This window comes from Zootoca vivipara, chromosome 6 (genome assembly GCF_965207765.1).
Source record: "Zootoca vivipara chromosome 6, rZooViv2.hap1.1, whole genome shotgun sequence".
Taxonomy (NCBI): domain Eukaryota; kingdom Metazoa; phylum Chordata; class Lepidosauria; order Squamata; family Lacertidae; genus Zootoca; species Zootoca vivipara.
In genome coordinates this window covers 76,762,416-76,773,630 of record NC_142589.1, presented here as the reverse complement: position 1 = coordinate 76,773,630, position 11,215 = coordinate 76,762,416, and the positions used below count along the sequence as shown (strand labels likewise).

Here is an 11,215-nt window from a genome sequence, read left to right as displayed (position 1 = left end):
ATCTCTGGTCATGGGTCATTCCTAAGAAAGGTCGCCATGGCAGAGGGGCGTCTTCACCCGGGATAGCTAAGCGAGAGAAGGAAGAGTTGCCAAGGCTTGCTATCTGGGCAAAACTCCGACGGACAACAAGCCTTGGGGAGGGAAAGGGCAGCCGCAAAACCTTCCAGCCTGGGCAGACTCCGACGGGCTTTGGGTTTTTTGGCTGTGAAAAATAGGAAAGAGTTTGATTGCTGTGACAATTCCCACCCCAAAGAGCCAATTCCCTATTGATACTCACGTTGCAGCGCGCTGCCTTCTTTTCCTGAAGCTTGGTCACCTCGCAACAATCAGGAGAAGAAAATCTTGTAAAAATCAACCCCCACGGCCGTCTGGATCCTGTTTGTTTTCCCTGTGTGGTCCCGCTAAGGATCCCAGTTAGGCCAGAACTCCAGGGACAGTCAGGGAAGGAGATCCCCCCTGCAAATGGCTGGGTGCGCTTGGGCCCTCCAACCACGGCTCCCCCAGAGTACGGCTAAACGAAGGCTCCTGGCTGGCTCGCCATAAACTGTCGTGGAAATTTGTCCCCAAAATGCGCTTCCCTGTTAGAGGGACAGGCGCGGCTTGGAAGCTCCGGGATTGCGCTTGGTTCGCCTCCGCCGGGAAAATGACAGAGACCACGCGTTGCTGTCAGTGAAAACAAACAGATCCCTTTATTGAAAAAAATGCAGAAAACTACAGCTGTAGGGTCCCTGCCTCTGGAAAAAAGGAAGGACCCCGGGAAATGGTGAAGTCCCCCTATATACCCTTCTGTTCATGCATGGAATTCTCTGGACTGGGAGGGAGGGGGAGACAAGGGCGACGGGTGGGAGATCGGATTAGCTAGGTGCGGAGATGACTTTTCTTTTCAGATGGAGAGATGTCAATCTCTCTTCTCCTGTCGTTGATGGCACTCCCCTTTGTTTCGACAGGTGGGCAATCTTTCGAGATGGGCGCAGGAGTGGAGCGATTTCCTGACGATTTCCATGAGGTGATTTTCATCCGGCAGGTGTTTTCCTCGAGGCCGCGGGAAGATGGACTATGGCATGTTTAATTTGAATAAAGTTGTCAAGCTAATCCTTCTATTGTCCGTGTCTTCCTTCGTTGGGTATGGGACGGTGATGGGGAGATTTCAGGGGGGCTTGGGGTCAGAGAAGGGTTGCACAGAAAATAAGTATGGAAACATTTCTAATACATCCTGACGTATACAGTTCTAAAATATGAAACAGTGATTTTTTCTAATACAGAGAGATACTAACAACCCTATTTTCTAATACAGAGGAACACTAGTTTAATTAATCAAGAGTAATATGGAGGTTGTGGTTATACGTATACAGTTCTAAAATATAAAACAGTGATTTTCTAATACAAAGAGATACTAACAACCTATTTTCTAATACAGAGGAACACTAGTTTAATTAATCAAGAGTAATATGGAGGTTGTGGTTAGGTTCTTAGGCATGTAGGGAGGGACGCCTTTCAAGGGATATAAGGGGTTTCTCACATTTAAGGCACATTAGGCCAGCAGGCATGTAATCACAAGAAGCAAGCATATAATCACGAGAAGGTAAAAGTTCATAGCAAGTTTGTATAAGGTTTGTATAAAATGGTAAGGTTGTATAAAGATGGGCTGCGTTACTTGGTGGAGTTTAGAAAGTGTCACTTTGAATTTGGGTTTCTCCCCCCCCCCCCTTCTTCTCTGGAGACGCTGTATCGGGGCTTGTAGCAATTGTCTCTTGGTTTCGGGCTGTCAGTGTTACAATGTTTACTTATGCCTCATTGAGTTCCGTGACAGGATTATTGTTAGCTTGGGCTGTGACTCATCGGGCTGTTTGTCTTGAACAGGAGGGAAGACGGAGCAAGGGAATGTGGAGTTTATGATAATGGTCTATGATAATTGTCTAGGCGAGGGTTGCATATGCTTGTCCTTAGGCGAAGGGAAATGCAGAGTTTATGGTTGCATATGCTTGTCCTTAGGCGAAGGGGAAATGCAGAGTTTATGGTTGCATATGCTTGTCCTTAGGCGAAGGGGAAATGCAGAGTTTATGTTGGATTTTAGGAGGTGTTTGAGAGGTGTTTGAATATGTTAATCCTTGCGGAGGGGGTGCGGGTCTCTGGAGGGAAGGAGAGCCAAGCTGTGGCGGCGAAATGGTGGTGCGAAGGACTCTGGGTAGCCGTAGCTGTCAAGCTGTGGTTACCCCTCTCTGTTCATTCGTAGCGGTGTGTAGGAAACCCCAAATGTGAATTCATAACACTGTTGACATGATTCACGTAGGCCTAATTCTGCGCAACTTAAGTTCGCATTCATTTGATATTATTACAGGTGTGCTGATTTTTTGTTACAAAACGCGTTGAGGCGATTATTTCAGAACCACATGCGAGACTGAGTTCGACTCTCATGTAAACCGGCCATTCTCCTTTAAGAATGGAGCATGGCTTGGCTGGGCAGAGCTCCATTAAAACACATTGCTTTTGCCACAATTTAGTGTCTATCGTCTGCCCCAGAGCAGCTTCTTTCAAACGACGGCTAGATATTTGTGGAGAGAGCAACTGTTGCGATTATGTGAAATGAAACCCTGGCGTTTCATGGCTTTCTCTCTCTCGGGCTCTCCGTGCGGGAGCAGAGGCGGAGAGGGCCTAGCTGAGGCGTTGACAAGGCGCGCAAGATGGCTCCCGAGGAGCCTCGTTCACCTCAGCCGACCCGCCGCTTCTTCCACCCGTTCCCTCCCCCTCCCCCACCCCGCTCCAGCCCCGTTGCATGATGGTTAAATAGCCTGGCCCTGGAACCCGCCATTTTCTGTTGGGGCTGGCGGGAAAAGCGGGAAGGGAGCGGAGAGCAGCGCGAGCGCCGCCACGGGACGACCAAACGGCACCAACGGCCGCTGAAGCGCGAGGCGTACAGCTCAGGTAACGAAAACGCCGCGAGGGGCCGCCGCCCGAACCCCGCTTCCCGCGCGCTCTTGTCCTGTTGGGTGGGGGAGGGAAGAAAAGGGGGGCCAACTGGAAACCGAGGTCGTCTGAGGCGATGCCTTCGCTCCTTCATTTCTCTCCCCCCCCACACGCCAACGCTTATACGCCAAGTCCCGCCTTCCGTCTGCATCTCGCCGCCTATTGGCTGAAAGAGCGAGGGTGACGACCGCTTCGCTGATAGGCCCGAAACTCTTGAGGGAGCTCGGGATGGGATTGGTCGGCAGCCGGTGTCAATCGCCGAGGAGCATTTTTCGGAGAATCTGTGCCCTCCCCCTCCCCCTTTTGCTCTCCCGGGTTACAAACCAATTGGCCGGCCGCGCGCTGGCCAGTCGGGAAGAAAGGCTTCTGTGGCCTGCGGGTGTGGAGACGGGGAGTGCTTTTGTGCCACCTGACTCCGGGCAGCCAATACGAGGAAGCGTTCTCCGCAAAGGCTCCTGGGGCGGGTAGTCCATTTGCGGTGTGGTTCATAGGTGTTCCCCAGGTGTCCTGGCCATGTAGCCGCCCCAATGCTTCCAGTTCCCAGAGGTCATCGCAGCCCCTCCCCGTGAACAAACAACCCCCCCCCGCTTTCCTAATGTTGTTGCTGCCCGTGCTCCCCACCCACCAGTACGGGATGTGGGGGGCTGTGGTTACCATGGCAACTGCCTCTTCTATTTGCCAGGACCACCTAATGAGGACAGGCGTTTCCTTTTCTTTGGCCTTGCTGCTAACTCTGGTTTTCTAGGTTTTATAGAACCAGCTGTAGAGACTGGCCCATTTAGGGCGATTGGGGAACTGCCCCACCAATCTCTGTCTGCCCTCATCCAGGCCAGGGGGTGACTGTTCCACTGTCGAACTGCTCTTACTGTTAGAAAGTTCTTCCTGATGTTTAGTTGAAATCTCCTTTCTTATTTAACTTCATGCCATTGGCTGGAGTCCTGCCATCCAGAGCAGGAGATAGCAAGCTTGCTTCATCTTCCATGAAGCAGCCCTTAATATATTTGAAGATGGCTATAGAATCTCTTCTCAGTCTCCTTTTCCAGGATTCCTCATAAGGCTTGGTCTCTAGATGCAGTATGTGTCTAGGATTTTAAAGCAGTTTGTGAGTTGTAATGGAAGTATTTTTTTTTTTTGCTGGGGGGGGGGCGGTGTCGATATGGTGCAATCCTGAGCAGGTTTACTTAAAAGCAAGCCTTGCTGGTTTCCACTGTGAGCCAGGTGCAGTGCTCTCTCACTGCTGTTTACACAATACTGTTCTCTCTCTCTCTCTCTCTCTCTCTCTCTCTCTCTCTCTCTCACACACACACACACACACACACACACTTGAAGGTGAAACAGTTGGTTCGCCTAGGTTCTCCACCCCTCAGGTATTTTAGAAATTAAAAAACTATAAATTTGCTTGTGCATTTTGATAGTAGTTTTTTCACCCTAGAGAATGTAGAACTATAAAAATATTGTAACATTGGTTGTTGTTAAGGTTTTTATGTTGTTTTGTGGTCTTAATTTATATTTGTGAGATTGCTTTACAAATACTGGAGATAGTTTAGGAAGCTCTCTGAACTCAGCATGTTTGATATTACAGTACTTTTTATTGCTAGCAGTGAAGGTAGAGTTTTGAATCCAGAATAGAACTGAGATACAGTATGAGCAAGGAAGCATGGCTTCTACAAATCATCCACATTCTCACACCCAGTAATTGTTCATTGTGGAACAATGAATGCCAACAATGTTACAGAACCAGATTCTGATTCAGAGCCATTACTGTGGACTAGAATACCATCTGCCCTTTTATTAGTCTGATCATACAGTGTTTCCCTCTCCAATACTGCATCCTTGCTAGTTTTTACTCTCTCCCAGAATTAGGAAGCTAGGAAGTATTGTCTTAAGTTGTTTTTCTGCTGACTTTTCTCTGACCTTTTCCTACTGGGAAAAGTTACTGCATCTAATAAAGTGAATTCTAATGCCATGAAAGTTTCTGCCATCATAATTTTAAAGAGTTGTATCCAAGTAAGTTCCACCCAGAGTAGACCGATTAAAATTCATTATTATTATAGTTTATTACCTGCCCTTCACTCTCAGGTCCAAGGGCAGGTTACACCAATTAAAACACAATATTAAAAACAATTTGAAACAGCTTGCAATCATATGAATAAGGTACCTAAGAAATAATAAACCCATAATAATAATAAAAATTCCTTCCAGTAGCACCTTAGAGACCAACTAAGTTTGTCATTGGTATGAGCTTTCGTGTGCAGGCACACTTCTTCAGATACGTGTGCATGCACGCAAAAGCTCATACCAATGACAAACTTAGTTGGTCTCTAAGGTGTTACTGGAAGGAATTTTTAATTTATTTTTTGTTTCGACTACGTCGGACCAACACGGCTACCTACCTGTAAATAATAAACCCATGTTAGTCATATCCATTAATTTCATTGAGCCTACTCTGAGTAGGACTAGCAATGGCTGCAACCATAAGCCTTTAGGGTGCCACAAGATTATTGTTTTGCTGCAACAGACCTCTGGGAATTAATCCCTCTGGAAATTAATGCTCTGTATTAAAGTAATTCTCTGTATTAAAATATGGCACATGCATTTCTTGGGCCTTCTGGTTTTTACCTTGTAAGCCTATCTGTGCATTCTCAGAAGTAAGATTGATTGAGTTCCATGAGACTTACTTCCAAGTATAGGATTGCAGTCTTATGTTAGCTGATGCCTGCTTAATTTTTTTAAGGGGGAGGAGAAGAGGGAAAAGTCTGTGGAGCAGCGTGTATGACAGAAAGGGTGAAATGGAGGGAATATATTGTGGAGCTGAGACACATTCTTTTATTAGACCCTTTTTTTGCATGTCCCCGTGTATAATGCCAGACTCTGCTGACTTAAGTGATTTCTGATCAGAAGAAAAACAACTTGCGCTCCTGGAAGGGCTTTTTCTTTCCCTCACTGAAGTAATTAATCTCTGTAGGTGCAGATACAAGTAAACAGGAGTAGTTCACTTCCTACTGTGGTGTCTGTGTAGACAGCATGAACTACTTTACTGCTAGTGTAAAAGTTTGTTTGTCGCGCACTTCATCTTTCTGTGCAAGTGAACTTTGGGCTCCTGCTCTTCAAACTGTTAAATGCAGGTGTGCCTCAGATAAAATGACAAAAAAAGTAGATATAGGTAATGCATCATGTAAATGTTTTAATTTTAGGACTTTATCGGGTGTTGAAATAAGTTTCCAGAGAAAGCAGGGCTCGGCATGTCATGTGTCCATCTGTAAAGCTTCAGCAGTTCTCTTGATGCTGTCCACTGTGACGGCTTGATAGCCAAACTGAATTGGTTCAGGAAGCTGAATAAGGCAGCTGAATTGCTTAAAGAAGCTATGCATAAAGATGATGCATCAAGCTTTTGGACAAAATTGAGGAGTCATATATATACAGCAGGTGGTTGTTCTGGGGTGCTGCTATGGATAACCCATTAGGTTCCTTCTAAAACCTAGCTTCTGTAATTGACAGGGTTGTGCTTTCTGGTTTCGGGGAATGTTCATTGAAAATCTAGAGGTTCCCTCCCCCCTTTTTATAAATATATTCTGTTCATAGATGCTTTTACCATGAAATGGGGTTTGTAAACTGAGCCCAAGGCCCCAGAGTTGCTAGTGTGTAGTACCTTACAGTGCAAATTGGACACAGAGCTTTCAAAGGGGTCCCCGTTTCCCCATAAACTCAGCTGCACTCCATTCCCTTAGCAGGTTTCTTGCAGCTTAAGGACCACCCAGGATGGCCCGTACTAAGCAGACTGCCCGTAAATCCACTGGCGGGAAAGCTCCTCGAAAGCAGCTGGCCACCAAAGCCGCCCGGAAAAGTGCACCGTCCACTGGTGGAGTGAAGAAACCTCACCGTTACAGGTATTTGGAACAGACACTTGATAGCAGCTCAGTTTTTTGACCACCAGTACAGGGTGGTGTGAGGGGCACAGAGAAGCCAGGCAACTGCTCTCAAGCCTACAATCTGGTCAGCCCCTAGCATCAAGTAAAACTGCTCTCCAAAGTTGTCATGGTGCTGGGGATTTGGGAAGGAGGGGGTTGCTGCTCAGTTTCTGTACCCTGTTTCCCTCCATCCTCATGACTTCTAGCTGTGTTAGCAAGGTTGGAGGGAGATGACAACTATTTCCCTATAATTTCTCCCAGGCCTGGCACTGTGGCACTGCGAGAGATCCGGCGGTACCAGAAATCCACAGAATTGCTGATCCGCAAGTTGCCATTCCAGCGCCTGGTTCGTGAAATCGCTCAGGACTTCAAGACAGACCTGCGGTTCCAGAGTGCTGCCATCGGAGCTCTGCAGGTTTGTGCCTCGTCTCCTTGTTGCCTCTCCCTTCTTCGTCCTGAAGACTAGTATCTGGTTCCAGAGGGCTGCTCCTTTCTGGGAGTTTAAAGGCCAAAAAGAAACCCTGCTTGCTTTTTGCAGCACAAGCTGTGTCACATGCCCTCAGACTGTTCTCTTGAGCTGCTTGATATTTCTTGAAACACCTCCGCTGTTGTCACCTTCTAAATTCATAAGCTGCATCTAGCATCCATTGGACATGCTAGATGTGAGCTGGAGACTTGTGCCTGAGCAGAGTTGTTGGGGGGGTGGTGGTGTTGTGCATCTTTCTGCTGTGCTGGGGTTTGGAGAGGTGCTTTCTGCCTTTATTGCAGCTCGGTTGATAAAGAGGGGGTGGGGAACCTGTGCTGATTCAGATGCTCTTGGGCGCCCAGCTCCCATCAGCTGCAGCCAACGTGGCCAAGGATGATGGGAGTTGTAGTTCAACAACATCAGGGGAGCCACAGGTTCCCCGCCACTGTTGAAACTATTAGATGGGCTGAGGCAGCCTTGGAGAAGAGAAATGAGCAGGCGCCGTCACACCCTCCCTTCCAGTCTTCCTCCTCCTCCTCCTCCTCCTCCTCCTCCTCCTTTGGAGGTCATGCTTGCTCTGGCAGCAACCATCTGTGCTCAAAAGTACGATAAGTGAGGAACAGCTGCTGCCATAGCAAGTGAGGTACTTCCACTTCTTTAAAAAGAAGGTGTCGCTGTCAAAGATGAAATTGAGATAAGAGTGTGGCAGCGTCTCCTCCTCCTGGGAGCTTGGGGTGTGAATAAGTTGTTCTCAATATTTCTCTCCCGCCCCTTTTGGCTGCTCCATTTTGTATCCGCCCCCCGTCCACGCTTGCACATTTCAAAACTGCTCCCTACAAAGCAGCTCCATTATTTTTACTCTGTTTTTGAATTTCATTGTCTCAATAGGAAGCCAGCGAGGCGTATCTTGTGGGTCTGTTTGAGGACACCAACCTGTGTGCCATCCATGCCAAGCGGGTCACCATCATGCCAAAAGACATACAGCTGGCTCGCCGCATCCGTGGCGAAAGGGCTTAAGTTCTCCTCCCCTCCCCCTTCTAACATTTATGCCCCTCCCCAGGCAGCCCCACCCCTGCTTGTGCAGTGTACTTAGAATACACTCCAGGTTTATTTCCCCCCCCCCTCCTACTCCTGTTTGTAGTGGCTAGGACATGTGAGAAAATGTTAGATAATCTATTGTATTACCTCTCCAAGATTGGGAGACTTGATTCCTATTCATCATGTACAAGCAAAAAAAAATCCTTTGAAACCTGCAAGACTTCTGGATGTTGTTTTTTGTAATTTTTTTTCAGAATTGCAAAAAAATAAATTAAAACCCAACAGGGGACACTTTTGAAATATCTGGTTTTGTACACACAACTTTAAGTAGATAATAGGCATTTCAATGATAAAGAGCTTTTGGTCTTCGGTCTGTAAAATATCTGCAAAGAACACTACACTCTTTTTCTTTTGTTAGTCTTTTTTATCTTTATCTAGGCAAGGAGTGCTTTCTAACCCCCCCCCCCTTATTTTCCATGTGTCTTGTGTCTGTGACTCTGACCTTTGTACCAATAGGGACTACTCATCTTGAGACAGTAAAAAATAAAAAATAAATGTTGAATGACAACATATTTGCTTCCTTAATTTTTACTTAATGGTGGTTTGTGGGAGACCTTGCCAGATCCCACTTTCACAGAAAGCGAGACTACCCTGTGGTTTGCAGTGCTGTTGAAAAATTTAAAAAGCCAAAAAGTGCCAGCATATGGGTTGCCAGTAATATTCATACAGCACCTCTTTGAATGTACAGAGCACTTCCCGTACCTTGTCTTGGTAAGCTCTTTGAAGGATAGGCCATTATTACCATATACAGTGGTACCTCAGTTTAAGAATAGCCCTGTTTACGAACTATTCGGTTTACGAACTGCGCAAAACTGGAAGTAGTGTCCCGGTTTGCGAACTTTACCTCGGTCTAAAAACGGAAGCCGAACGGTGGAAGATACCAGCGGCAGGAGGCCTCATTAGGGAAAGCACGCCTCAGTTTAAGAATGGTTTCAGTTTTAGAACGGACTTCCGGAATGGATTCAGTTTGTAAACTGAGGTACTACTGTACTTGTATTGCAGATCTGAGGCTAAGGGAAGAGTGGCTTGCATTCGTAGCAGTGGTGACATTTGAACCATGAACACTTGGCTCATAGCTTACAGCACCACCCTAACCTTGCCTAGTGAGAAGCGAGTCCTACTGCAGGCAAACGGGGTTAAGATTGCAGCCTCGGTCCCTCAAAAGAGTACAGTAATTTAGGAAGCGAACCTTTTCCTGGCATGATTATCATTGTTAGGGGGGGGGATTCTATTTAGCTGCTGTTACAGGCCCAGTTCTGATGACATTAGAAAAAGTTGATAACGCTATCCTGAATACAAACCCTACCTTGTGTTTGGGGTTAAATTGCAGTCTAAAGTCAATTCATTAAAATCCTTTTGATTGAGTTAACCTTACTTAACAGAAACTAATAAATTTACATAGGATTTTTTGGGGGGAGCCACTTTGCTACCCTGATACATCTGTGTATCTCGGGGTAGAAGGATGTCCTAAACCAAGCTGTGTGTGTTGAATCGGAAGGGAAGGGCATTTTAACCTGCTTCCCTTGATCTATAGAATCATAGAACTGTAGAGCCGGAAGGGACGCCTTGGGTCATCTAGTCCAACCCCCTGCAAGGCAGGAAACTCAGCTAAAGCATCCATGACAGATGGCCATCCAACCTTTGCTTAAAATCCTCCAAGGAAGGTTTGTTTGTTTGAAAAAAATTGCATGAGGCTTTTTTTTTTACTCCATTGGGTGTGATTAAAAAAAAAACTCCCTAATGGCAAAAATGAATAGGTTTTTTGGAAAAAAAAAATTGTCCCAGGTGCTGCTTCTTTAACAAATAAAAGCTCTAGTGTAAATAGTGGCAGAAATGCCGGGACATTGTTTACGACTGTGAAGTTGACAATGTATTTGAAGAACTATGTAGTTCTGTATAAACTCTGCAATGGAAAGTGGACCTGGGTGGTTTCACCTGCATGCTGGAAGATGCTTTTAACAAGGTGAGTGCCCCTGGTTAATTGAGCAGCAGGTTTTTGTAGAAACCGCCCATTAGTTTAGTTGAAGTATTCATTTTAAAATCTATGCCACTCTTCATGTGAATGATACCGGAGCAGGTCACAAAATGCAGTAAGATAAAATCCTGCCCACGAGAAGGAGAAGTGTATATTCCAAGCTTGCTAATAAAGCCTACGAAAGCAGGCCTTAAGCAGGTGACTAAGGTGTATCACAGTTTGCACCTGCCTTATTTCTGAAGGGCAGAGGCACTACCCCATGTATCCTGACTCAGCTAATGGTACCACCATCAGGAGAACTTCCAGCAATCTTAATGAACAAGCAGGTTTCTTTCTTCCCGGGAGGGAGGGAGGGAGGCAAAGACACCATCAGGACTTGCTTTGGTCAGAATGTGCCCCAAACCAGGGCCTGAGGACACCATTCTGCTGGGCAAGAAGGAAGGCAGGGATTATTTCTGTGTTGCTCTCTGCCAGCAAGTGGGTGGGAGAATGGCAGAATGGCAAAGCTGTAAACCACCTTGGGTGCCTTGGCAATAAGACAATGTGTAAAGCGAATAAATAAATATATATGGGAAAATGCCTTCCTTCACAAAAACTGCAGGATGGGCTGGAGAGCCTTGGGTCCTGAAGCCAAATACAGCCTTTCAGGCTTCTGCCAGTGCTGCACCAGCCTTCTTCCACCTCCTTGAGTGTTTATGGCTGGATGGATTGTGTCCTTCAACTGTGTTAATGCCTCTTGCCTGCCTTCAAGGAGAGGGATGTATGTCCACATACCTTTCACTTACATGTGGGGTTTAAAGGTGG

At 46.4% G+C, this 11,215-nt stretch overlaps 1 protein-coding gene and 1 long non-coding RNA gene across 3 annotated transcripts; both read left to right on the top strand.

Annotated features, from left to right (window-relative positions):
* The first annotated feature begins 544 nt into the window (after positions 1-544).
* Positions 545-1,092, top strand: LOC148685471 (uncharacterized). The gene is made up of 2 exons (XR_015950707.1): positions 545-763; positions 948-1,092. It is a non-coding gene; the product is annotated as an uncharacterized LOC148685471 (long non-coding RNA).
* A 1,722-nt stretch (positions 1,093-2,814) lies between these two features.
* On the top strand, positions 2,815-8,946 carry LOC118087456 (histone H3.3A). 2 transcript variants are annotated; one of them, XM_035120108.3, is made up of 4 exons: positions 2,815-2,922; positions 6,696-6,851; positions 7,134-7,287; positions 8,227-8,946. In XM_035120108.3, exons 2-4 carry the CDS (start codon positions 6,724-6,726, stop codon positions 8,353-8,355), a joined length of 411 nt encoding a protein of 136 aa, XP_034975999.1. In that variant the 5' UTR covers positions 2,815-2,922; positions 6,696-6,723; the 3' UTR covers positions 8,356-8,946. The 2 variants fall into 2 exon arrangements, with proteins under 2 accessions (XP_034975999.1, XP_034975998.1); XM_035120107.3 differs by having other exon boundaries at positions 6,693-6,851.
* Positions 8,947-11,215: the final 2,269 nt, after the last annotated feature.

Excerpts from the sequence above, each read along its gene's own strand:
- LOC118087456 (XM_035120108.3), top strand. The coding sequence starts at position 6,724 with ATGGCCCGTACTAAGCAGACTGCCCGTAAATCCACTGGCGGGAAAGCT. Across the intron at positions 6,852-7,133 it reads AAGAAACCTCACCGTTACAG|GCCTGGCACTGTGGCACTGC; the intron begins GTATTTGGAACA and ends AATTTCTCCCAG. Across the intron at positions 7,288-8,226 it reads CTGCCATCGGAGCTCTGCAG|GAAGCCAGCGAGGCGTATCT; the intron begins GTTTGTGCCTCG and ends TTGTCTCAATAG.